We start from the raw sequence: 26,306 nt of genomic DNA on the forward strand, positions 1-26,306 counted from the left end.
AATGCAAGTGTCCACAATGTACGTTTTAGTTTTCTCATCCTTTGGTTCTCATAACCATATGTAGAGGCACAGGTCCGTGGGGGAATGTCCTCTGTTTAATGGGCCAGTGAGAGGTGGGAAAGGGGGGGGGTTAAGGAGCAGATTAGCTACGAGGAGGGCAGGGTAAGGATGGTTTAATGCTGTGATATAGACAGACTTGAGCCAGAAGAACACAAATGATTAAGTGGAGTCACCGCGCTCGCTTGCTGAAGGCGGTCCAATATATCGGAGCTGTGTTTGAGAGAGCATGCTCACCCTTCTGTCCTGATTCTTTGGAACCGTCCAACTGACCTGATATTCGGGACTTTCTTCCCAATTGGATGGACTATTGGGAGATGCGTCCATGCATACAGGCTTAGTTTTTAGGGTAGGAGGCTAGGGGTGGCTGAGTGCATCAGTGGTGTTATGCAGGGCAGCCACCAGGGGGGGACTGTAGGGACTGGTGTCCCGGGCCAACACAGAGAGGGGCTCCTGCTGTCAATCCCTGTAGAGCCCTGGTGTTATGTGAGGCCCTGGGGAGCGTGGCATCCTCATTGTAGGATTATCTCTTCCCCACCCCCTTCCCCGTCCTTTTCCACTTTTGAAACCCTGCACGGTCTTGAAATACAAGGAGGAAAGGCTGGATGCTAGAGCAGCAAGGTGGTGAGTCCAGTAGGAAGGTAAGGAACATGGGAAGGCCTGAGCTGCTGATGCTGTCATATAAAATTCCTAAGGAGTGCAGTCGGCAGCTGGAGGGAAAAGTCATTTGAGGTCAGCATAGAGCTTGCCGTGGTGATTATAACGCGGGGATGTGGAGGCCTAGCAGCAGATGCTATTATATGAGTGCTGATGGCTCAAAGGTTGATGTTGGGCTATACTGAGCACCGATTGGCTAAGGTTGTGTCCAGTTAGTAGCCGGAGCCCCTGTAGCGCTGTATGACATGCTCTTCCATGATGTGAGGTGGCCCTAAACTTTGTAGGTGAAGAGTTGGGTCAAAAATTGGTGGTGGGTGTATCTGTACCTCCTGCTTCCTCCTTCCTTTATATCCTTTTCTGATGTTCGTCACTTCTTTTTACCCATGTATATTCACTTTCAGTCATTGAGGTACCAGAGGTTGCCGGGGCATGATGTGATTTGTAGTTCAGCAACGACTTGCAGGCCTATATCTGCCATAGAGTGCCACCTTTTATGATTGCTTACCATCTGAAAGAACTACGGGATCATGCTTGTAATAGGAAGCATGTGACCTCACTGAGGCATGAGGCACTGATTCAGCCTACACAAGGGCTGCCTTTTCTTTTTGAAGGGTTATAAGAGTCCAGGCTCCAGTCAAGGGGTGCCTAGTGGTAACCGATTAATGTAACCTGTTATAATGTGTATGTTTGACAGTTGTCAGGGGGCCCAGTCCAGTACCTCACCTTAGGGCCCCATGGACTTTTAGTCAGCTCCTGCGTTTAGCTTTTGCAGTGTGTGTTGAGAAGACTCCTGGGACTTGTAGTGCATACTTTAGCAGTAGATGCGTGCATTGCCTTGGTCTGTTCCCCGGGATAATGCTGCCAGTTTCTATTGTATTACAGTAGTTTTTGACTTCTCCGTCCGAGTATCTGTTTCCCGGATGGGGACGGAGTCTTTGATACGTGATATTGTAGCGGAGAGATAAGCGGACGGTGCAGAGGAATTCCTCAGACACTGGCTGTCTCTCACTGTAATTTTGTGGCCTGAAAAGTAATACCCAATGCAAAGAACGATAGGGGGGGAGAGAGACAAATGCATAGAGCTTTCAGGCGTGGGACAGAATAGGAGTTTTTATGAACTGGTATTAAATACAGATGGGTCCACATTTATCTTGACTTCTTTGCTGCACCTAGGCACACCATGGTTTATTAACATAAGCCCTTCATCTATTGTTCTCAGCTGCAATACAATACAGAGAGAACAATACATCAGGGGATTAAGTCTGACTGACCTGGCTCAATTAATCCTATTAAAGGCCAAGATAAACATGGACCCATCTGTATAATGTAATTTTTATTTCATTATTTTGTGCTCGCAGCCCAACACTGTAGGGTTTGGCAGTGATATCGTGAAAGGAAATAAGTGTTTGGTGTGTGAAATCTGTCATCTGGGTCTACAGAGGTGCCATGCTTGTGGGGGTCTTGGGGTGCTGTGCTGGCTTGTGGGGCTGTTAGGTGGGCTCCTAGGGGGGGGGGTGTGTGTGTGTGTGTGTGTGTGTGTGTGTGTGTGTTGATGCCGTCCTTAACACAATATAACGGCAAATGTACAGTATAACACCTACAAATGAGGGCAACATTAAAAAGGGGGAAAAAAAATGAATTTCTTCTTCTGACAAAATACTTGTATTCCCAATGCGTAATATGTTGGGCTGTATGAGGATAATGTTCCTATTTATGGGACTGGTTTATTCATTGGTCCCGGTCTGGAGGGCCCCCACACACAGGCGTCGCAAGGGGTGGTGTAGGACGCACGCAGTTGTCACCCTTATGTCAGTGACACAAAAATGCCGGCCCCCTCTGCAGTGGCAGGAGACGAGTGGTGCAGTGTGACAGTATCCTGCATGGGGGGGTGCTCTTGGCCGCACCGCGCGTCACCGACCCGGAGCTGCGGCTGCCCCTACAGCCCTTATTCCGGTTAAGGGGTAACTCAACCGAAATGTTAAAATAAAATAGATTTGTCCAGGGGCAGTTTAAGAAAAGAGGGGGTGCGGGACCCCTACTCTCAGTCTAAGTAGATTCTGCAATTGAACCAGAGTCTACCCCACATGTGCAGGTCTCCGGGAACATGGCGCCCGAATGACTTCTCTACTACAACTGCCCAAATCAATGGGAAAATGGCTGCCGCAGTGGTGGCCTCTTCTGGTGCGCTGTTGCAGGACTCTGTAGAGGTGAGTATAATTGTATGGATACAGGATGTTTGGTGTGGGCCCCCCTCGAACTAGGGACCCATATACCCCGCATACACTGCAAACATTATAGATACGCCAATGGATTTGTCTGAAATTCACCTGAGATGTGACTCTCGCAGGATCCACCTGGTGTAGATGTTGCAGTCCAGTCCATCACTTCTTATATAGTCCATGCCTCTAGCACTTAGCCTCAAAGATACCAACAATCCAAAACAAGTCACTCTCCAAGGCTTGATAAATCTGGGCCTACGTTTCTAGAGACACTGGAATGTATCGCATGTGGTATGTAGGGCCCTACTGTGTTAAAACATTGCGTAGGACGATTTCCCCTCCCCAGGTGTATAACACACCAGTAACCCAGGCAGGTTGAGCACAACCGGAATATGGAATACACTAGGAAACTGTAATTAGGATACATAGTATGTTGTATTTGGGATGTTTTTCTTTTTTTTTCTTAGTCATTGATTGTGGCATAGTGCCGTCTGTGATGGTCTATTTACTAAGCCTTGATGGAGATAAAGGGGGTCATTCCGAGTTGATCGCACGTAGCAACTTTTTGCTGCCCGTGCGATCAACTTGACGCGCCGCCTATGGGGGAGTGTATTTTAGCATAGCAAGGCTGCGATCGCTTGTGCAACCCTGCTATGCTAAAAAAGTTTCCTGCAAAACAAGACCAGGGCAGGACATACTTACCCTGTGCGACGGATCCAGCGATGCAGGTCCCGGGATTGACGTCCGACATCCACCCTCCAAACGTGGGATCTCCATGGCCGGAAAACGGTGAGTAGACCCCCCCGGAACGATTCCCCGCCGTCAATTTTTCTTGCGATCGCCACTGCGATCACTTTCAGCGCTGGCGGCGTCGCTGCCCGGCGACGATACAATGCGGGTGCCGCGCAGCCGCAGTCCCGACCCATTCGCATCGCAGCGAAGAACCGCTGCATGCGAACGGGTCGGAATGACCCCCAAAGTCACTGGAGATAAAGTACCAGCCAGTCGGCTCCTAACTGCCATGTCACAGGCTGGGTTTGAAAAATGACAGCTAGGAGCTGATTGGTGTGTACTGTATCTCCAGCAACTTTATATCCATCCAAGGCTTAGTAAATAGACCCCTAAAGGTAAAGACTCCTGGTGTGCCCCCTTTGCCCTTTGTGTTCAGAATTAGTATTTAGTAGAAAGCAGCGAATCGACGATGAAATCATCCTGCCGCAGTGATGTCACTGGTCCCAGTGAGAGGATAGGCTGCTTTGTACTTAGTGATATGTCTTACAGATGTCCCCTCCAAATACTTCTAAAACGTATTATTCTCTTTTTGTAAAGTAAATGACATTATAGTTTTCTATTCTTGTGCAAAAATAACGCAGGAAGTGCGTAACTACCATAGAATATTATCACTAGTGTGTGCGCTGCGCAAAACTGCGATCCTAATGAATCAGCTGATTGAAGTTTTTATGTCATTTTTTTTTTATTCACTCTAACTGTCTATTAGCCACAGTATTTTACCCTGGCTAATTTATCCCCTGGGGGCTATCCAATTAGCCCCAAAAACAGCCGTTATCAGGGTTGTGGTTTTTTTTTTGTTTTTTTTGCCTGCCGGAGCCCTATATCCCCACGAAAACACTTGAGTCCTGGAACTTATATCCCGGATCTTATGTGTTTTTGAATGAATACGATAAGTCGAAAAATAACAAAAGCGATAATGTAAAAAAAAAAAAAAACATCCTTTTTTTCGTGGCCGAAAATATTTTGGTGCTAATTGAATACTCCCCTAAAGCTGCCTTCAAATAGGTGCCCTCTGATTAATTAAGACATCTACCTGTAGTAAATCAAAGGATTCTGGTAACAATTGCCTACCTCCAATGGTTCAGTCATAGGCTTAAGCTAGGTACGCTATTGGACCCATTTGGTAATAATCGGGTGCTTGGACCGTTTTATCGTATAGTATGTATGAACAATCGTTTATTTATTAACAGTTTCTTATATAGCGCAGCAAATTCCGTTGCGCTTTACAATTGGAAAGAACAATGATATAACAAAACTGGGTAATAACAAACAGTCATAGAGGTAGGAGGGCCCTGCTCGCAAGCTTACACTCTATGGGGAAATAGGCATTGATACACAAGGATAGGTGCTATCTATTGCATAGTTGTCTGCCAGATTGCAAACGTTCTTGGTGGGTTGTATGATAATGTCACACAGCAATGATGAACCACGGTCGAGAGGAAGGATGAGAAGACATGTGAGGAAGTTATGTGGGCAGTTCTGGAATTTGATAAGCTTGCCTGAAGAGGTGAGTTTTCAGGGAACGTTTGGAGACTAGAGGAGAGTCTTATTGTGCGTGGTTGGGCATTCCACAGAGTGGATGCAGCCCGATGAAAGTCCTGCAATCGTGCATGGGAGCGAGTAATGAGTGTGGATGAGAGACGCAGATCTTGTGAAGAGCGAAGAGGTCGGGTTGGGAGATATTATGAGATGAGTGAAGTGATGTACGTTGGTGTAGTTTGGTTAATGGCCGTGTATGTAAGTAAAAATATTTTATATTGAATACGGTAGAATACAGGTAACCAGTGGAGGGACTGACAGAGCGGATCTGCAGACGATGAACGATCGTTTCAGAGTTTCACCAATAAACCGGAAAAATAATTATCACAAACGCACTCCTGCAATTATCCGGTCAGCCAAGACAGAAAATCTCGGCCTCAATCTACTGATATTGTGCAGTGTGTGGGCATTCTTGCTAGTCTGACCAGATTTCCCTCTGCCTCCTCCTTCTGGGCGGGCATATGCAAATTCAGTGTGGTGCTGCAGAAAATGGGGCCTTACATTTGCAAAAAAACAAATCACCCAATTGCCGGGACGACAAAAAAATCGGACAGTGTGTACCTATCTTAAGTGTCGGAGGACTGCATTGTGGTGACCCTACATTATCTGTGCACTCTTATTGAGTCTGAGTTACTCTTAATGCTACAGCGGGGAACGTTGCGTAACGAGCACATCTAACGCAAAGCTTTTAATTACTTGTGTAAATATTGGATTAAGCTTCGTAGCTTTTGGCTGTTACAGGTTGGACACATTTCCCAAATTTAATTAAGTTATATAAATAAACATTTAACTATTCACGTTACCCTATGAAAACAATCCGAATAACGAGATCTGTTTATGTTGTTGTTTTTCTGTTTTTGTTTTTATTTTTATTAGTGTCCAACGCACTGATACAAATCTAGACATCTAGTGTCCAAGAGCTGACCATCTAAACGCTCATTTTAATTTGTCTACCCTTTAAACCAAGGGTGAGGAACCTTTGGTCCTTCAGCTGTTGAACTACACATACCAGCATGCCATGCCACAGTTTTGCTATTTTGCCATGCTAAAACTGTTGCAGGACATGGTGGGATGTGTAGTTCAACAATAACTGGCCGCAGGTTCTCCACCCCTGCTTTAAACCCTTGCTAGAGGCGATTTTTACATCTGTGTAGTGTAGGTTTATTGGATTACAACCCCCTATTCTGCAGCTGATCCAACGGCAAATCCACTGTCAGCCCCGGACTCTGAGCCCAGGCTGGTATTGTATATAGGGTGAAAATGGTGTGGGGGGGGTCCCTTCCATTTACTAATAACCAGGACTAGGCTGAACCAGCCAGGGCAGCTGACCCTATAGCAGTGGTTTTCAAACTCGGTCCTCGGGACCCCACACATTGCATGTTTTGCAGGTAACCCAGCTGGTGCACAGGTGTATTAATTACTCACTGACACATTTTAAAAGGTCCACAGGTGGAAATAATTATTTCACTTGTGATTCTGTGAGGAGACCTGCAAACCATGCACCGTGTGGGGTCCTGAGGACCGAGTTTGAGAACCTGTGCCCTATAGCAAGGGGACGCACAGCCCCAAACTGGTCAGGAGCCCATTGGCACCTGTAAACTTGAAAAACAAAACACTATTGCTCCTCCCAGAGCCCCATCACTAATGAGAGGTCACTTGGACACTCTCCATAGGAATGAATGGGAAGGTGCTGATTGGTCAGTTCTCTCGCAGCCAACACTGGTTGCCCGAGGAGAGGAAGAACACCATTTTGTTTTATTGTTGGGGTCCCCACTTCCCCAGGGGTTCCAGCCCTGGGCTGACCAGTTTTGGGCCGGTTGCCGCTGTGGCAGCGGGACCCCCGTGCTGTAGGGTCAGGTGCCCCGGTTGGCTCAGCCTAGTGCTAGTTATTGGAAAACAATTTCCAGACCAGCCCAGGCTCTGAGTCCTAGGTTAATTATTTAGGGGGGGACCCCACATCATATTTAGATTTTAACCATATTAATAAAACAAAGGGTGCACAGATTATAGTGGCCTTCACATAAACTTGCCTGCCAGAGCCAGCGCTGTTGTTGGGTGGGATCACCATAGGCTTTGCAACAGGTACTAAACCCAATGTATATTAAATCCAGGGTTTCTATTCTACTAACGAAAAAACACATTGGTGTTCTAGAGTCGGACGATTGGACCGTGTTCCGTCAGTTTGGCCTTCGGTAAATGGGCAGATTGTAAAATGCCCCAAAGTAACATATTCGACGACCCTTAGACACTTATTCCAGAGTAATGCACCGTACAGTACAAAGGGGGTAAGTCAGAGTGGACCACAGCAGCAAATTTCTTAGCATTTGGGCAAAACCATGTGCACTGCAGGTGGGGCAGATGTAACAGTTGCAGAGAGGGTTAGATTTGGGTGGGTTACTTTGTTTCTGTGCAGGGTAAATATTTATCACCATAATATAAATGCCCAATGTGAGGTTACTGGCTGCTGTCACAATATCGGGTGCTAATCATCTCTCTTAGGGGGAGATGTATCGAAGCTTGGAGAGAGATGGTACCAACCAATCCGCTCCTAACTGCCTTGCTACAATGTGTTCTCCACTTTCTCTCTCCAAGCTTTGGTACATTTCCCCCTTATTCTGTTGTCTATGTAAAGCTGAAGTGTAATGCCACATGTGCTGCCAGCTGCCGGATGGTATTTGATACCCAAGATTTCATAGGCAGTAGTAATCAGTGCAGACTGGTTCCCCTCCTACCTCTATAGCCCCGTCTTCCTGCCCCCAGGAAGCCTAAAGCTTGGTTACATGTATGTATTTAGGATTATATGGGTAGTTGGGCAATGCTGTGAAGGGAATGTATTGGAAATTGCCCTCTATGTAGCGAGACTGGGGGTCTCCCGCCATCATGTGACCTGTCTCTTGTTTGTTCTTCTGTTGTATCTACTTGTGGTCGTTTTTCAGGAATTGTGTCCTATGCAGAAATCATCGTCCACTAACTGCATCTGTTTGTTACAGGTCACCGCTAAAACTGCCTTCATCTTCATCTTACCTCAGTATAACAGCAGCCTGCAGTCGCTCGGTAAGTGGACCCCCCCCCCCCCCCCCCCCCCCCCCCTCCCCTCCCCTCTGTCTGTAGTGGGTTTCTCCATAAGTGTGAATGGGCCACCAAGTGCATCTTCCTCGTGTTGTAGTTCCTGAAGCAGCCAGGTGGTGGCGCTGGTGTATGACATTGGCTGAGGGGTGTAGGGGGATTGGCCAGAACAATACATTTTCCTAAATGTTACCCATTCGTGCTAGTACTGTCTGCATAGAAAGTTTGAGTTACATGAGAGAATCAGCCGCTGACTGCAGCGAGATATCGGATACAGGCAGAAGCCTCACAATAGTCACCGTGGGAACCGGATTACGCGAGTCAGTTCCCACGGTGACGATTGTGAGACTGATAAACTGTATCTTCCCTTTAATTCCGAGATACTTTGTATACAGAGCTGAAATCTCACCGGACGGAGGATGTAGAAGACTGGTTGATGGAATTTTTAGTAATGAATTGATGTTATGTAACCTGTAAAGTAAACAATGTATATACTGTATATATAACATTATCTGTTTTATGGGTGGGGGGTTTAATAGAAATGTAATTTTTGTTCCAATTTCTATTAATTAATTACATTGGTCTGTGGTAGATCTTGATTTAGTCCTATGAATTTTTATTCCTGTTCTCGGAATGTGTAAGTGTCCTTATACTATGCCCAGACCTGGCTTAATGTGAAAACACTGCTGGTGATGTAATATGCCAGATGTTATTTACTAAGCTATAGTAATATCCCTGTAATAATGGAATAACACCTGACCTAGCTATAATTGTCCGCTTGTGTTCTGTCTCGTTCCCTTTGGTGAAAGACGGTATCATAAGTGCTCAGACACAAGTCACTGTTCATCTCCTCTTTCTCTATCGTCCTAAGTGGATGCTGGGGTTCCTGAAAGGACCATGGGGAATAGCGGCTCCGCAGGAGACAGGGCACAAAAGTAAAGCTTTTACAGGTCAGGTGGTGTGTACTGGCTCCTCCCCCTATGACCCTCCTCCAGACTCCAGTTAGATTTTTGTGCCCGGCCGAGAAGGGTGCAATTCTAGGTGGCTCTCATAAAGAGCTGCTTAGAGAGTTTAGCTTAGGTTTTTTATTTTACAGTGATTCCTGCTGGCAACAGGATCACTGCAACGAGGGACAGAGGGGAGAAGAAGTGAACTCACCTGCGTGCAGGATGGATTGGCTTCTTGGCTACTGGACATGAAGCTCCAGAGGGACGATCACAGGTACAGCCTGGATGGTCACCGGAGCCACGCCGCCGGCCCCCTCACAGATGCTGAAGCAAGAAGAGGTCCAGAATCGGCGGCTGAAGACTCCTGCAGTCTTCTTAAGGTAGCGCACAGCACTGCAGCTGTGCGCCATTTTCCTCTCAGCACACTTCACACGGCAGTCACTGAGGGTGCAGGGCGCTGGGGGGGGGCGCCCTGGGAGGCAAATGAAAACCTTTAAAAAGGCTAAAAATACCTCACATATAGCCCCAGAGGCTATATGGAGATATTTACCCCTGCCTAAATGTACTAAATAGCGGGAGACGAGCCCGCCGAAAAAGGGGCGGGGCCTATCTCCTCAGCACACGGCGCCATTTTCTGTCACAGCTCCGCTGGTCAGGAAGGCTCCCAGGTCTCTCCCCTGCACTGCACTACAGAAACAGGGTATAACAGAGAGGGGGGGCAGAATAAATGGCAATATATTAATATAAAAGCAGCTATAAGGGAGCACTTAATCATAAGGCTATCCCTGTCATATATAGCGCTTTTTGGTGTGTGCTGGCAGACTCTCCCTCTGTCTCCCCAAAGGGCTAGTGGGTCCTGTCTTCGTATAGAGCATTCCCTGTGTGTCTGCTGTGTGTCGGTACGTGTGTGTCGACATGTATGAGGACGTTATTGGTGTGGAGGCGGAGCAATTGCCAAATATGAGGATGTCACCTCCTAGGGGGTCGACACCAGAATGGATGCCTTTATTTGTGGAATTACGGGATAGCGTCAACTCGCTTAAGCAGTCGTTTGCCGACATGAGGCGGCCGGACACTCAATTAGTGTCTGTCCAGGCGCCTCAAACACCGTCAGGGGCTGTAAAACGTCCCTTGCCTCAGTCGGTCGACACAGACCCAGACACAGGCACTGATTCCGGTGGTGAAGGTGACGAATCAACCGTATTTTCCAGTAGGGCCACACGTTATATGATTTTGGCAATAAAGGAGATGTTACATTTAGCTGATACTACAGGTACCACTAAACAGGGTATTATGTGGGGTGTGAAAAAACTACCAGTAGTTTGTACCGAATCAGAAGAATTAAATGACGTGTGTGATGAAGCGTGGGGTGCCCCGATAAAAAACTGCTAATTTCAAAGAAGTTATTGGCTGTATACCCTTTCCCGCCAGAGGTTAGGGAGCGCTGGGAAACACCTCCTAGGGTGGACAAAGCGCTAACACGCTTATCAAAACAAGTGGCGTTACCCTCTCCTGAGACGGACGCACTTAAAGATCCATCAGATAGGAGGATGGAAAATATCCAAAAAGGTATATACACACATGCAGGTGTTATACTACGACCAGCTATTGCGACTGCCTGGATGTGCAGTGCTGGGGTAGTTTGGTCAGAGTCCCTGATCGAAAATATTGATACCCTGGACAGGGACAATATTTTACTGTCGTTAGAACAAATAAAGGATGCATTTCTTTATATGCGTGATGCACAGAGAGATATCTGCACACTGGCATCACGGGTAAGTGCTATGTCCATTTCGGCCAGAAGAGCTTTATGGACACGACAGTGGACAGGCGATGCGTAGAGGAGTTATTTGAGGTCGGTCTATCGGATTTGGTGGCCACGGCTACGGCCGGGAAATCCACCTTTCTACCTCAAGTCACTCCCCAACAGAAAAAGGCACCGACCTTTCAACCGCAGCCCTTTCGTTCCTTTAAAAATAAGAGAGCAAAGGGCTATTCATATCTGCCACGAGGCAGAGGACGAGGGAAGAGACAGCAACAGGCAGCTCCTTCCCAGGAACAGAAGCCCTCCCCGGCTTCTACAAAAGCCTCAGCATGACGCTGGGGCTTCGCAAGCGGACTCGGGGGCGGTAGGTGGTCGTCTCAAAAATTACAGCGCGCAGTGGGCTCACTCGCAGGTAAATCCCTGGATCCTGCAGATAATATCTCAGGGGTACAGGTTGAAATTAGAGACAGAGCCACCTCGCCGTTTCCTGAAGTCTGCTTTACCAACGTCCCCCTCAGAAAGGGAGACGGTTTTGGAATCCATTCACAAGCTGTATTCTCAGCAGGTGATAGTCAAGGTACCTCTTCTACAACAAGGGAAGGGGTATTATTCCACTCTATTTGTGGTACCGAAGCCGGATGGCTCGGTAAGGCCTATTCTAAATCTGAAGTCCTTGAACCTATACATAAAGAAGTTCAAGTTCAAGATGGAGTCACTCAGAGCAGTGATAGCGAACCTGGAAGAAGGGGACTTTATGGTATCCTTGGACATCAAGGATGCGTATCTCCACGTTCCAATTACCCCTCACACCAGGGGTACCTCAGGTTCGTTGTACAAAACTGTCACTATCAGTTTCAGACGCTGCCGTTTGGTTTGTCCACGGCACCTCGGGTCTTTACAAAGGTAATGGCCGAGATAATATTTCTTCTTCGAAGAAAAGGCGTATTAATTATCCCATACTTGGACGATCTCCTAATAAGGGCAAGGTCCAGAGAACAGCTAGAGATGGGTTTAGCACTATCTCAAGAGGTGCTAAAGCAGCACGGATGGATTCTGAATATTCCAAAATCCCAATTAATGCCGACAACTCGTCTGCTGTTCCTGGGGATGATTCTGGACACAGTTCAGAAAAAGGTTTTTCTTCCCGAAGAAAAAGCCAAGGAGTTATCTGACCTGGTCAGGAACCTCCTAAAACCAGGAAAGGTGTCTGTACATCAATGCACAAGAGTCCTGGGAAAAAATGGTAGCTTCTTACGAAGCAATCCCTTTCGGCAGATTCCATGCAAAGGGATCTGTTGGACAAATGGTCAGGGTCGCATCTTCAGATGCACCTGCGGATAACCCTGTCGCCGAGGACAAGGGTATCCCTTCTGTGGTGGTTGCAGGAGGCTCATCTATTGGAGGGCCGCAGATTCGGCATGCAGGATTGGATCCTGGTGACCACGGATGCCAGCCTGAGAGGCTGGGGAGCAGTCACACAGGGAAGAAATTTCCAGGGAGTGTGGTCGAGCCTGAAAAAGTCTCTTCACATAAGCATTCTGGAACTAAGAGCAATCTACAATGCTCTAAGCCAGACGGAACCTCTGCTTCAAGGAAGACCGGTGTTGATCCAGTCGAACAACATCACGGCAGTCGCCCATGTAAACAGACAGGGCGGCACAAGAAGCAGGAGGGCAATGGCAGAAGCTGCCAGGATCCTTCGCTGGGCGGAGAATCACGTGATAGCACTGTCAGCAGTATTCATCCCGGGCGTGGACAACTGGGAAGCAGACTTCCTCAGCAGACACGACCTTCACCCGGGAGAGTGGGGACTTCATCCAGAAGTTTTCCACATGCTATTAAACCGTTGGGTAAAACCAATGGTGGACATGATGGCGTCTCGCCTCAACAAAACACTGGACAGGTATTGCGCCAGGTCAAGAGATCCGCAGGCAATAGCTGTGGACGCGCTGGTAACACCTTGGGTGTACCAGTCGGTATATGTGTTTCCTCCTCTGCCTCTCATACCAAAGGTATTGAGGATTATACGGCAAAGAGGAGTAGGACTAGTGGCTCCGGATTGGCCAAGAAGGACTTGGTACCCGGAACTTCAAGAGATGGTCACGGACGATCCGTGGCCTCTACTTCTGAGAAGGGACCTGCTTCAGCAGGGTCCTTGTCTTTTTCAAGACTTACCGCGGCTGCGTTTGACGGCATGGCGTTGAATGCCAGATCCTAAAAGGAAAAGGCATTCCAGAAGAAGTCATTCCTACCTTGATAAAGGCAAGGAAGGAAGTCACCGCGAAGCATTATCGCCGTATTTGGCGAAAATATGTTGCGTGGTGCGAGCAGCGGAGTGCTCCGATGGAGGAATTTCAACTGGGTCGTTTTCCTACATTTCCTGCAATCAGGATTGTCTATGGGTCTCAAATTGGGATCTATTAAGGTTCAAATTTCGGCCCTATCAATATTCTTCCACAAAGAATTGGCCTCAGTCCCTGAGGTCCAGATTTTTATCAAAGGAGTACTGCATATACAGCCTCCTGTGGTGCCTAAGGTGGCACCGTGGGATCTAAATGTAGTTTTAGATTTCCTCAAATCCAATTGGTTTGAACCACTAAAGAATGTGGATTTGAAATATCTCACATGGAAAGTGACTGTTACTGGCCCTGGCTTCGGCCGGGAGAGTATCTGAACTGGCGGCTTTGTCTTATAAAAGCCCTTATTTAAATTTCCATTCGACATAGGGCAGAGCTGCGGACGCGTCCGCATTTTCTCCCTAAGGTGGTATCAGCGTTTCACCTGAACCAGCCTATTGTAGTGCCTGCGGCTACAGACGACTTGAAGGACTCCAAGTTGTTGGACGTTGTCAGAGCCTTAAAAATATACATTTAAAGGACGGCTGGAGTCAGAAAATCTGACTCGCTGTTTATACTGTATGCACCCAACAAGTTGGGTGCACCTGCTTCTAAGCAGTCGATTACTCGTTGGTTTTGTAACAAAATTCAACTTGTACATTCTGTGGCAGGCCTGCCACAGCCTAAATCTGTTAAGGCCCATTCCGCAAGGAAGGTGGGCTCATCTTGGGCGGCTGCCCGAGGGGTCTCGGCATTACAACTCTGCCGAGCAGCTACGTGGTCAGGGGAGAACACGTTTGTAAATTTTTACAAATTTGATACCCTGGCAAAGGAGGACCTGGAGTTCTCTCATTCGGTGCTGCAGAGTCATCCGCACTCTCCCGCCCGTTTGGGAGCTTTGGTATAATCCCCATGGTCCTTTCAGGAACCCCAGCATCCACTTAGGACGATAGAGAAAATAAGAATTTACTTACCGATAATTCTATTTCTCGGAGTCCGTAGTGGATGCTGGGCGCCCATCCCAAGTGCGGATTATCTGCAATACTTGTACATAGTTATTGTTAACTAATTCGGGTTATTGTTTAGGAAGCCATCTTTCAGAGGCTCCTCTGTTATCATACTGTTAACTGGGTTTAGATCACAAGTTGTACGGTGTGATTGGTGTGGCTGGTATGAGTCTTACCCGGGATTCAAAATCCTCCCTTATTGTGTACGCTCGTCCGGGCACAGTACCTAACTGGAGTCTGGAGGAGGGTCATAGGGGGAGGAGCCAGTACACACCACCTGACCTGTAAAAGCTTTACTTTTGTGCCCTGTCTCCTGCGGAGCCGCTATTCCCCATGGTCCTTTCAGGAACCCCAGCATCCACTACGGACTCCGAGAAATAGAATTATCGGTAAGTAAATTCTTATTTTATCTGAGATGTTTCTATTCATGTGAGGAGGGGAATGGAGGCAGCAGGAAGCCACAGACTGAGAGTTATATAGTGGGAGGAGCAGGGTCCCCAGCAGCACAGAGTATATCAGGAGATGAGTGATGTGACAGTGAGGACAGGGCTGCATGTGGCAGGGGCAGTGACATGATGTGAGGAGGAGAATGGAGGCAGCAGGAAGCCACAGACTGAGAGTTATATAGTGGGAGGAGCAGAGCCCCAGCAGCACAGAGTATATCAGGAGATGAGTGATGTGTCAGTGAGGACCGGGCTGCATGTGACAGGGGCAGTGACATGATGTGAGGAGTAGAATGGAGGCAGCAGGAAGCCACAGACTGGGAGTTATATAGTGAGAGGAGCAGGGTCACAGCAGCACAGAGTATATCAGGAGATGAGGGATGTGTCCGTGAGGACAGGGCTGCATGTGACAGGGGCAGTGACATGATGTGAGGAGGAGAATGGAGGCAGCAGGAAGCCACAGACTGAGAGTTATATAGTGGGAGGAGCAGGGTCCCCAGCAGCACAGAGTATATCAGGAGATGAGTGATATGTCAGTGAGGACAGGGATCGATGTGACAGCGGCAGTGACATGATGTGAGGAGGGGAATGGAGGCAGCAGGAAGCCACAGACTGGGAGTTATATAGTGAGAGGAGCAGGGTCACAGCAGCACAGAGTATATCAGGAGATGAGTGATCTGTCAGTGAGAACAGTGCTGTATGTGACAGGGGCAGTGACATGATGTGAGGAGGGGAATGGAGGCAGCAGGAAGCCACAGACTGAGAGTTATATAGTGGGAGGAGCAGGGTCCCCAGCAGCACAGAGTATATCAGGAGATGAGTGATGTGTCAGTGAGGACAGGGCTGCATGTGACAGGGGCAGTGACATGATGTGAGGAGGGGAATGGAGGCAGCAGGAAGCCACAGACTGAGAGTTATATAGTGGGAGGAGCAGGGTCCCCAGCAGCACAGAGTATATCAGGAGATGAGTGATGTGTCAGTGAGGACAGGGCTGCATGTGACAGGGGCAGTGACATTATATGAGGAGGGGAATGGAGGCAGCAGGTAGCCACAGACTGGGAGTTATATAGTGGGAGGAGCAGGGTCCACAGCAGCACAGAGTATATCAGGAGATGAGTGATGTGTCAGTGAGGACAGGGCTGCATGTGACAGGGACAGTGACATGATGTGAGGAGGGGAATGGAGGCAGCAGGAAGACACAGACAGAGGACTGTATATAAGGGGTGAGTGATGTGCTGGTGATGACAGGGCAGCAGGAATCCATTGATCAAGAATTCGAAAAGTGGAAGGAGCAGAATACTCCTATAGAAGGAATACTAATGTTGATCCTTTTTATTAAACTAATCCAGGAAAACTAGTTAAAAATTGCCTCGTGATTCATGCAAAGGAAGGTAGGGAATATAGATTGTAAATTCCACTGGGGCAGGGACTGATGTGAATAGTCCAAATATTCTCTGTACAGCGCTGCGGAATATGTGCGCGCTATATAAATAACTGGTAATAAATATCATGCTCTGTACTTAATTGATGTACACGCTGGGTAAGGAGTGAGCGATGTGGCTGTAACTGGCAGTGTGGGAGGAAATGCTCCATCATACGTTACTTAAGCAGATTTCCTGGGGGGTTGATCAGTGTTTTAAATTGATATGCGAAAATAGAGGTTATTGATTTTCTTCTTTTACATTTACGCAATTTATTTTGTGTTTGGATTATCCTTGTCTAATAACAATAATCCACTGTATATATTATTATATGATAGAGCTGGCAAAATTATTATTATTATTTATTCATATGGCGCCACAAGGGTTCTGCAGCGCCTAACAGCGCACATAACTAAGTTTGCTCCTAGCCTCTAGACTAAGGGATTAACCTAAATTTGTGTTTTATACGTACACTGTCCTGTAATAATCCTAATTAATAAGGAACAATTGTGAATCTTTTTGAACTTGTGACATATTATCGGAGTTACTTTATTAATCCGATTTACTAATTTCTGGATGCTGGAGACTCCGTAAGGACCATGGGGAATAGACGGGCTCCGCAGGAGACTGGGCACTCTAAAGAAAGATTTAGGACTACCTGGTGTGCACTGGCTCCTCCCCCTATGACCCTCCTCCAAGCCTCAGTTAGATTTCTGTGCCCGGCTGAGCTGGATGCACACTAGGGGCTCTCCTGAGCTCCTAGGAAGAAAGTATATGTTAGGTTTTTTATTTTCAGTGAGACCTGCTGGCAACAGGCTCACTGCACCGAGGGACTAAGGGGAGAAGAAGCGAACCTACCTAAGTGGTGGTAGCTTGGGCTTCTTAGGCTACTGGACACCATTAGCTCCAGAGGGATCGAACACAGGACCCGACCTCGTCGTCCGTTCCCGGAGCCGCGCCGCCGTCCCCCTTACAGAGCCAGAAGCAAGAAGGTCCGGAAAATCGGCGGCTGAAGACTTCTGTCTTCTCCAAGGTAGCGCACAGCACTGCAGCTGTGCGCCATTGCTCCTCATGCACACCACACACTGCGGTCACTGAAGGGTGCAGGCGCTGGGGGGGGGCGCCCTGAGCAGCAATTTTAACACCTTGGCTGGCGAACTGACACCATATATAGCCCCAGGGGCTATATAGGTGTTTATTAACCCCTGCCAGAACTTTTACAATAGCGGGAGAAAGCCCGCCGAAAAAGGGGCGGAGCCATCTCCCTCAGCACACTGGCGCCATTTTCCCTCACAGCTCTGCTGGAGGGATCGCTCCCTGGCTCTCCCCTGCAGTCCTGCACTACAGAAAAGGGTAAAAAAGAGAGGGGGGGCACAAATTAGACGCAGTATACATTATATTATGCAGCTATAAGGGAAAACACGTTTTATAGGTGATATCCCTGTGATATATAGCGCTCTGGTGTGTGCTGGCATACTCTCCCTCTGGCTTTGTGGGGTCCTGTCCTCTGTAAGAGCATTCCCTGTGTGTCTGCTGTGTGTCGGTACTGCTGTGTCGACATGTATGAGGAGGAAAATGATGTGGAGGCGGAGCAAATGCCTGTGAATGTGATGTCACCCCCTGCGGGGTCGACACCTGTGTGGTTGGACTTATGGAAGGAATTGCGTGGAAGTGTCAACTCCTTACACAAAAGGTTTGACGACATAGGACAGCCGGCTACACAGCTTGTGCCTGTTCCAGCGTCTCAAATGTCATCAGGGGCTTTAAAACGCCCGCTACCTCAGGTGACAGATAGATACAGACGTCGACACGGATACCGACTCAAGTGTCGACGATGATGAGACTAGTGTACCCTCCAATAGGTCCACCCGTTACATGATTGAGGCAATGAAAAATGTTTTACACATTTCTGATAATACCCCAGGTACCACAAAAAAGGGTATTATGTTTGGTGAGAAAAAACTACCTGTAGTTTTTCCTGCATCTGAGAAATTGATATGAGGTGTGTGAGGAAGCGTGGACTTCCCCCGATAAGAAATTGATAATTTCTAAGCAGCGTACCCTTTTCCGCCAGAGGATAGGTCACGTTGGGAAATACCCCCTAGGGTAGAAAAAGCGGTTACACGCTTAGTAAAAAAGGTGGCACTACCGTCTCCGGATACGGCCGCCCTGAAGGACCTGCTGATAGAAAGCAGAAAAAACTACCGTTAAAGCTATATACACACACACGGGCATTATATTGAGACCTGCTATTGCCTCGGCATAGATGTGCAGTGCGGCAGCTGCGTGGTCAGATTCCCTGTCGGATAATATTTATACTATAGATAGGGACAATATTTTGCTGAAAATAGAGCATATAAAAGACGCTGTCTTATACATGCGTGATGCACAGAGGGATATTTGCCGACTGGCATCACGTATAAGCGCTATGTAAAACCATTGCCGCCAGGCGGGGGTTATGGACTCGGCAATGGTCGGGCGATGCCGATGCAAAACAGCACATGGAAGTTTGCCCTATAAGGGGGTGGAACTGTTTGGGGATGGTCTTTCAGACCTCGTTTCCACAGCTACGGCTGGGAAATCAAAACTTTTGCCACAAGCTACCCCACAGCAAAAGAAAGCACTGTATTATCAGGTACAGTCCCTTCGGCCCCAGAAAAGTAGAGGGCTAGAGGCTCATCTTTTCTGCCAAGAGGAAAAGGTAGAGGGAAAAAGCTGCAGCACACAGCTAGTTCCCAAGAGCAGAAGTCCTCCCCTGCGTCCGGTAAGTCCACAGCATGACGCTGGGGCTGCTCAGGCGGACCCGGGTACGGTGGGGGCCCGTCTCAGAAATTTCAGCGCACAGTGGGCTCTCTCACAGGTGGATCCCTGAGTTCTTCAAACAGTATCTCAGGGGTACAGGCTGGAATTCGAGACGTCTCCCCCCCGCCGTTTCCTAAAATCTGCCTTACCGGCAACTCCCTCTGCCAGGGAGGCAGTGTTGGTGGCTATCCAAAAACTGTATTCACAGCAAGTGATTATCAAGGTACCCCTCCTTCAGCAGGAAAAGGGTTACTTTTCCACAATGTTTGTGGTACCGAAACCGGACGGTTCGGTGAGACCCATCTTAAATTTAAAATCCTTGAACACATATAACAAAAGATTCAAGTTCAAGATGGAATCGCTCAGGGCGATTATTGCGAACCTGGACGAGGGGGATTACAGGGTCTCTCTGGACATCGAGGATGCTTACCTGCATGTCCCCATTTACCCTCCTCGCCAGGAGTACCTCAAGGTTGTGGTACAGGACTGTCACTATCCGTTCCAGACGCTGCCGTTTGGATTATCCACGGCACCGAGGGTCTTTACCAGGGTAATGACCGAAATGATGATACTCCTTCGCAAGAAGGGAGTTTTAATTATCCCGTACTTGGACGATCTCCTGATAAAGGTGAGGTCCAAGGAACAGTTGGTAAGGGGGTAGCACTTTCTCGGGAAGTGCTGCAACAGCAGGGCTGGATTCTCAATATTCCAAAGTCACAGCTGGTCCCGACGACACGTCTTCTGTTCCTGGGAATGATTCTGGAAACAGACCAGAAAAAAGTGTTTCTTCCAATGGAAAAAGCCGAGGAGTTGTCATCTCTAGTCAGAAACCTCCTAAGACCGGGACAGGTGTCGGTACATCAATGCACACGAGTCCTGGGTAAAATGGTAGCTTCGTACGAAGCAATTCCATTCGTAAAGTTCCACGCAAGGATTTTCCAGTGGGACCTGTTGGACAAATGGTCCGGGTCCCATCTCCAGATACAGCAGCGGATAACCCGGTCGGCAAGATCCAGGGTGTCGCTGCGGTGGTGGCTGCAGAGGGCTCATCTACTAGAGGGCCGCAGATTCGGAATACAGGACTGGGTCCTGGTGACCACGGATGCCAGCCTTCGGGGCTGGGGTGCAGTCACACAGGGAGTAAAATTCCAAGGACGGTGGTCCAAACAGGAGATTTCACTTAACATAAATTTTCTGGAGCTAAGAGCCATTTACAAGGCCCTAAGCCAAGCAAGGCCCCTGCTTCAAAACCAGCCGTACTGATCCAATCAGACAACATCACGGCGCTCGCCCATGTAAACAGGCAGGGCGGCACAAGAAGCAGGAGGGCAATGGCAGAAGCCACAAGATATTCCCCGTTGGGCGGAAAATCATGTGGTAGCACTGGCAGCAGTGTTCATTCCGGGAGTGGACAACTGGGAAGCAGACTTCCGCAGCAGACTCCACCTGGGAGAATAGGGACTTCATCCAGAAGTCTTCCAAATGCTGGTAAACCGTTGGGAAAGACCACAGGTGGACATGATGGCATCCCGCCTCAATAAAAAAGATATTGCGCCAGGTCAAGGGAACCTCTGGCGATCGCTGTGGATGCTCTAGTGACACCGCGGGTGTACCAGTCGGTTTATGTGTTCCCTCCTCTCCCTCTCATACCCAAGGTACTGAGGATAATAAGAAAAAGAGGAGTAAGAACTATACTCATTGTTCCGGATTGGCCAAGAACGGCTTGGTACCCGGAACTTCAAGAGATGATCTCAGAGGACCCATGGCCTCTGCCACTCAGACAGGATCTGCTACAGCAGGGGCCCTGTCTGTTCAAAGACTTACCGCGACTGCGTTGACGGCATGGCGGTTGAACACCGGATCCTGAGTGAAAAAGGCTTTCCGGAGGAAGTCATTCTTATCCTGCTCAAAGCCAGGAAGGATGTCAGCCTGAAGTTCAGACGTTGTAAGGGAGTGCTGCATATTCAGCCCCTTTTTTGTGCCCCAGTGGCACCTTGGGTTCTCAATGTGGTTTTGGAGTTCCTGGAATCACATTGGTTTGAGCCACTTAAAACCGTGGATTTGAAATATCTCACATGGAAAGTGGTCATGTGTTGGCTCTGGCTTCGGCCAGGCATGTGTCAGAATTGGCGGCTTTGTCATAAAAAAAAAAAGCCCTTACCTGACTTTCCATATGGATAGGTCAGAGTTGAGGACTCGTCCTCACTTTCTCCCGAAGGTGGTATCAGGTTTTCACTTGAACCAACCTATTGTGGTGCCTGCGGCTACTAGGGACTTGGAGGATTCCAAGTTACTGGACGTAGTCAGGGCCCTGAAAATGTATATTTCCAGGACGGCTGGAGTCGGAAAAACTGACTCGCTGTTTATCCTGGATGCACCCAACAAGCTGGGTGCTCCTGCTTCTAAGCAGACTATAGCGCGCTGGATTTGTAGCACTATTCAGCTTGCGCATTCTGCGGTGGGACTACCGCAGCCTAAAACTGTAAAAGCCCATTCCACAAGGAAGGGGGCTCATCTTGGGCGGCTGCCCGAGGGGTCTCGGCTTTACAACTTGGCCGAGCTGCTACTTGGTCAGGGGCAAACACGTTTGCAAAATTATAAAAATTTGATACCCTGGCTGAGGAGGACCTTGAGTTCTCTCATTCGGTGCTGCAGAGTCATCCGCACTCTCCCGCCCGTTTGGGAGCTTTGGTATAATCCCCATGGTCCTTACGGAGTCCCCAGCATCCACTAGGACGTCAGAGAAAATAAGAATTTACTCACCGGTAATTCTATTTCTCGTAGTCCGTAGTGGATGCTGGGCGCCCATCCCAAGTGCGGATTGTCTGCAATACTTGTAAATAGTTATTGTTACACAAATCGGGTTGTTATTGCGAGCCATCTGTTCAGAGGCTCCATTGTTATCATACTGTTAACCGGGGTTCCTATCACGAGTTATACGGTGTGATTGGTGTGGCTGGTATGAGTCTTACCCGGGATTCAAAATCCTTCCTTATTGTGTCAGCTCTTCCGGGCACAGTGTCCTAACTGAGGCTTGGAGGAGGGTCATAGGGGGAGGAGCCAGTGCACACCAGATAGTCCTAAAGCTTTCTTTAGAGTGCCCAGTCTCCTGCGGAGCCCGTCTATTCCCCATGGTCCTTACGGAGTCCCCAGCATCCACTACGGACTACGAGAAATAGAATTACCGGTGAGTAAATTCTTATTTTTTCTTCTACAATACGTTTTTCAAATTATTATTATTATTATTATTATTATTATTATTATTATTATTATTATTATTATTATTAGCTATATTTTTTTCTTTTTCCCTCCAGACGGTGAGATAGTTTATTATCACTATGGTGCAAAGGATTTCGTCACCATATTGTTCTACGTGATCATCGCAATCATACTGCACGCCATCGTACAGGAATACATCCTGGATGTAAGTTGGGAACGGCGCTCTATGAATTCATTTACTCATTAGCTTCTCATTTTATAGGCCATCGTTCAGGTAACCTCTGTATATCACCTTGCCCATGGCGTCAGGCGGCCATATGTCGGCTCTACAGGTCACGGAGCACTGAAATTGGCGTTACAGGATATAATTTACCTGCGTGTGTATTCAGAAAGCACCGCTGTGATGTGTAACGTTAAAAGGGATTATACAAATGTTATTTGTTGTTCTCACTTCTACAGAAAGTAAACAAACGGCTTCATCTGTCCAAAGTGAAGCAGAGCCGGTTTAATGAGTCCGGGCAGCTGGCCGCGTTTCACTTGGCCTCCATGTTTTGGTGCCTGTACGTAGCGGCCACGGTGAGTTGAACATTGAAGCCGGTATCTCTGTGTCTCTCTGATAAAATGGAAGTGTAACCTGTCCTCCAGGCGTACTAAGGCTCTCTAATAATCTGACTGTGAGCCTGATCCGGAGATGGATTCAGGGGACGCCTGATGAAGACACAACCACTGACGGTATCGCACATCCGAGTGCTGCGACCAGACGAGCAACTTCAGATCAGCATTGCCACAAACGGTCACTCGGCCATCTGAGTAAGCCTCGGCCTACTCAGAATGCGCTGCAGAAGTGCTCATACAGGGGCCGGAAAGTAGCGCGTGATGACGCAGATCCTGCGCGCCGCGCACCTGCAAACAGAAGGAGTTTTGCCTATATCCCTGAAAAAGGTCCTTCACCTCTTTTCAGGGGTATCCTCTTATGCGCCCCTCCCCCTCTCCGTTATTGTCAGCAGATGTCAGGTTCTTAAGCGGAAAAGGAGTCGGCAAATTTCTGATTATGCAAAGAATGTAGAATATTGAATATACTGTTGTATGATGCTGTTACATGGTGTTCCCCTGATCGCAGAAAGACTAATCTGTTCTCCTCTGTTTCCAGGAAGGCTATTTATCCAATCCAAAGACCCTATGGGAAAGTTACCCTCATGTCTACTTACCGTAAGTAGTTTCCTAACCCTCCAGTGCCGCCTTCCTGCTGGCGCAATCCTTTCATACTTTGGTTAGGGTTAGACGCTATAGTGTGTTTATGGCCACCCAGAAAACTGTGCAGATCAGTATGAATCGGACCAGCGCCTATGTGTGGTGCTGGCGGCTATACATTAGGCGGGGGTGCTTGCGGCTATACATTAGGCGGGGGTGCTGGCGGCTGTACATTATGCGGGGATGGCTGTACTTTATGCGGGGTGCTGACGGCTGTACATTAAATCCTGATTCATTTCACTTTTGCAGCTTCCAAGTGAAGTTCTTCTACCTGTGCCAGCTGGCGTATTGGCTGCACGCGCTGCCGGAATTATACTTCCAGAAAGTGAAGAAGGTAACTGATGTCCTGGTTCTTCTCCCCGTTCTGGCCTTCAGCTGAGCAGACTGTGGAACCGTGCAGTAGAAGTGCTTGTGCCCTCTCTACGGGCATTACATGCGGCACCTGTGGTGTTCCTAGCTGGTTACAGTATATACACATTACCATGTATATTTTGCTTTGTCCATCGCAAATAATACAGACAATGGACCATCTGTGGTCTAGATGAGCGTAAGGCCAAGCCGGGGCTGTCACAGCGCCCTATGTTTGCACGTAATAGTGTAATATATGCATGCCACATTACTAGGCGTGTTGTAAAACATGTGAGTGTAGGGTGCTTTACTAGGGGTAGTTTGCTTTTGGAGAGCCCACTTCACCAAGCAGCCTTCAGGGGGGTTGCGGCTGCAGTGTACAGAGTCTGTTTAGCTGTTGCAGTATATTGGATTGGGGTACGCATTGGATGCGGCTACTGATTGGTCGGGAGCCGCAGCCTGTAGTATTTACCCACAGAGATGGGGATTTAACCTTTCGTGCACAGCTCTCTTGTGGCACCATGCCAAAGGTTACCTGGGTTACAGGTGGGAAACCAGAATAGGGAGGGGACACTGCCAAAGGTTACCTGGGTTACAGGTGGGAAACCAGAATAGGGAGGGGGCACTGCCAAAGGTTACCTGGGTTACAGGAAGGGGGGGGGGAGCCCAAGTGCAGAGGGGGGACATTGCTGAGAGATACCTGGGTAACAGGTAGGAGAAGGGGGAAGACACGGCTGAGGGATATCTGGATAACAGGTGGGAAGCTAGACTCGGGAGGGGACACCTGCGGGATACCTGAGTCACAGGTGGGGAGGACACACGGCTGAAGGATATCTGAATAACAGGTGGGAAGCCAGAGTGAGGAGAGGACACTGTTGAGGGATACCTGGGTCACAGGTGGGGAGGAGACACTGCTGAAGGATATCTGAGTAACAGGTGGGAAGCCAGACTGGGGAGGGGACACCTGGGGGGGATACCTGGGTAACCGGTGAGGAGGACACACGGCTGAAGGATATCTGGGTAACAGGTGGGAAGCCAGAGTGAGGAGAGGACATTGCTGAGGGATACCTGGTTCACAGGTGAGGAGAACTCACATCTGAGGAATATCTGGGTAACAGGTGGAAAGCCAGAGTGAGGAGAGGACACAACCTGGGTGGGGAGGAAACATGGCAGAAGAATATCTGGGTAACAGGATGCGAGAGTGCCCAGCACTGATAATGAAGGCCGATACATGCAGATAACCCCTTTTATAAAGCAGTCCAGTGCAGTTGGTATTCCACTGTAAGAATGTCCTGAGTGATTCTTCAGCACCGGCTAGGAGGGGCGTCTCTGTGGGCATGTGAGTCATGTGATCAGTGTGGTCACCAGCCCCGTGAAGTGGCGTGTGTAATAACATGAACAGAGTGCTGGAGTTTCATTGTGAGCTGTTAGCTCTGTGTATTGGTGTGAGGAACATAACCTAAGCCCAGTTAGACCTATGCAGCTCAGTTAATATGAGGACAAGTCTCTTCATACATCCAGGGTGTACAGAGGGTGAAGCCGCACGGAGGACTAATGAGTGCCCTGTGCTTACCCGCTGCCAGCTGTGGTGAGCGGAGGGGGTATAATTATGGTGACTGGAAGCGGATGTGTGCTGCTTCCAGGTTTCCCAAGCTTAAAACTTTCTCTTTCTGTGATTATCATACATGACACGGCCACATATTATACAGATGTCTGGCCTTGGATTCAGCCTCTCCGCCTGCTGAGGGCAGCTGCATCTTCTCAGCCCCTCAGCTGATGGTGATTCTACTGCGCACGTGTGTCTTGCGATGACGGCTGTAGGGGGTATTAGGACGCAGAGTGATGTACAGGCAGTGGCTGTTTGTGGGCGGTAACGGGGGTGACTACTAAAACGCAGGCCTGTCACAACCGTTTCATGGGCGCGTCTGAGCCAGTGACTGCGTCCTCGTACACACTGGTTCTGGCCCCGGCGTCTTAGTTGGGACGGACATTCTGAGCAGCCATAGATTTGATGGTGCATCTTTGTATGCAAGCAGCAGATCTGAGACGCTGACGGTCAGTACAAATCCCAGCGGCTGCAGCATTTGCTTATCTTCTATGATCCACGGCGTACAAAGACACCGCAGCGACAGGCATTGCGTCCACTTCGTTATGAGGCCCAATGTGACACAGATAGTGCAAGCAGTCTGGATGTTACTACAGATGTCTGTTATACCATGGTTCATACTGGTGGTGGCGCTGTGATCTGTCACAGTCTCACGTATTTGGCATTCTATGGAGGCAATTCAATTGCCGGCGACCTGTTCGCCCAGCCGAATTCCCACGCTTTGCAGCAGTGGGATCTCGCTCAAGTGTTTGCAACCCCATAAGGTAGCGTGCACTTTTGAGCGAATTGGGGTGCAAATCAGCTGAGCGCAGGGTACAAGGCGGGCAGCTA

The 26,306-nt window shown here is 48.5% G+C and overlaps 1 protein-coding gene across 1 annotated transcript in view; it reads left to right on the forward strand.

Annotated features, from left to right (window-relative positions):
- Positions 1-26,306, forward strand: part of TRAM2 (translocation associated membrane protein 2) — a 52,625-nt gene that overhangs the window by 10,886 nt on the left and 15,433 nt on the right. Inside the window, exons 2-6 of the mRNA XM_063915111.1 lie at positions 8,255-8,318; positions 22,366-22,475; positions 22,730-22,846; positions 23,421-23,479; positions 23,771-23,855. Coding sequence (XP_063771181.1) covers positions 8,255-8,318; positions 22,366-22,475; positions 22,730-22,846; positions 23,421-23,479; positions 23,771-23,855 — 435 coding nt within the window. The remainder of the gene's footprint in view (positions 1-8,254; positions 8,319-22,365; positions 22,476-22,729; positions 22,847-23,420; positions 23,480-23,770; positions 23,856-26,306) is intronic.

The sequence above is a fragment of the Pseudophryne corroboree genome, chromosome 4 (genome assembly GCF_028390025.1).
Source record: "Pseudophryne corroboree isolate aPseCor3 chromosome 4, aPseCor3.hap2, whole genome shotgun sequence".
NCBI classification, from domain to species: domain Eukaryota; kingdom Metazoa; phylum Chordata; class Amphibia; order Anura; family Myobatrachidae; genus Pseudophryne; species Pseudophryne corroboree.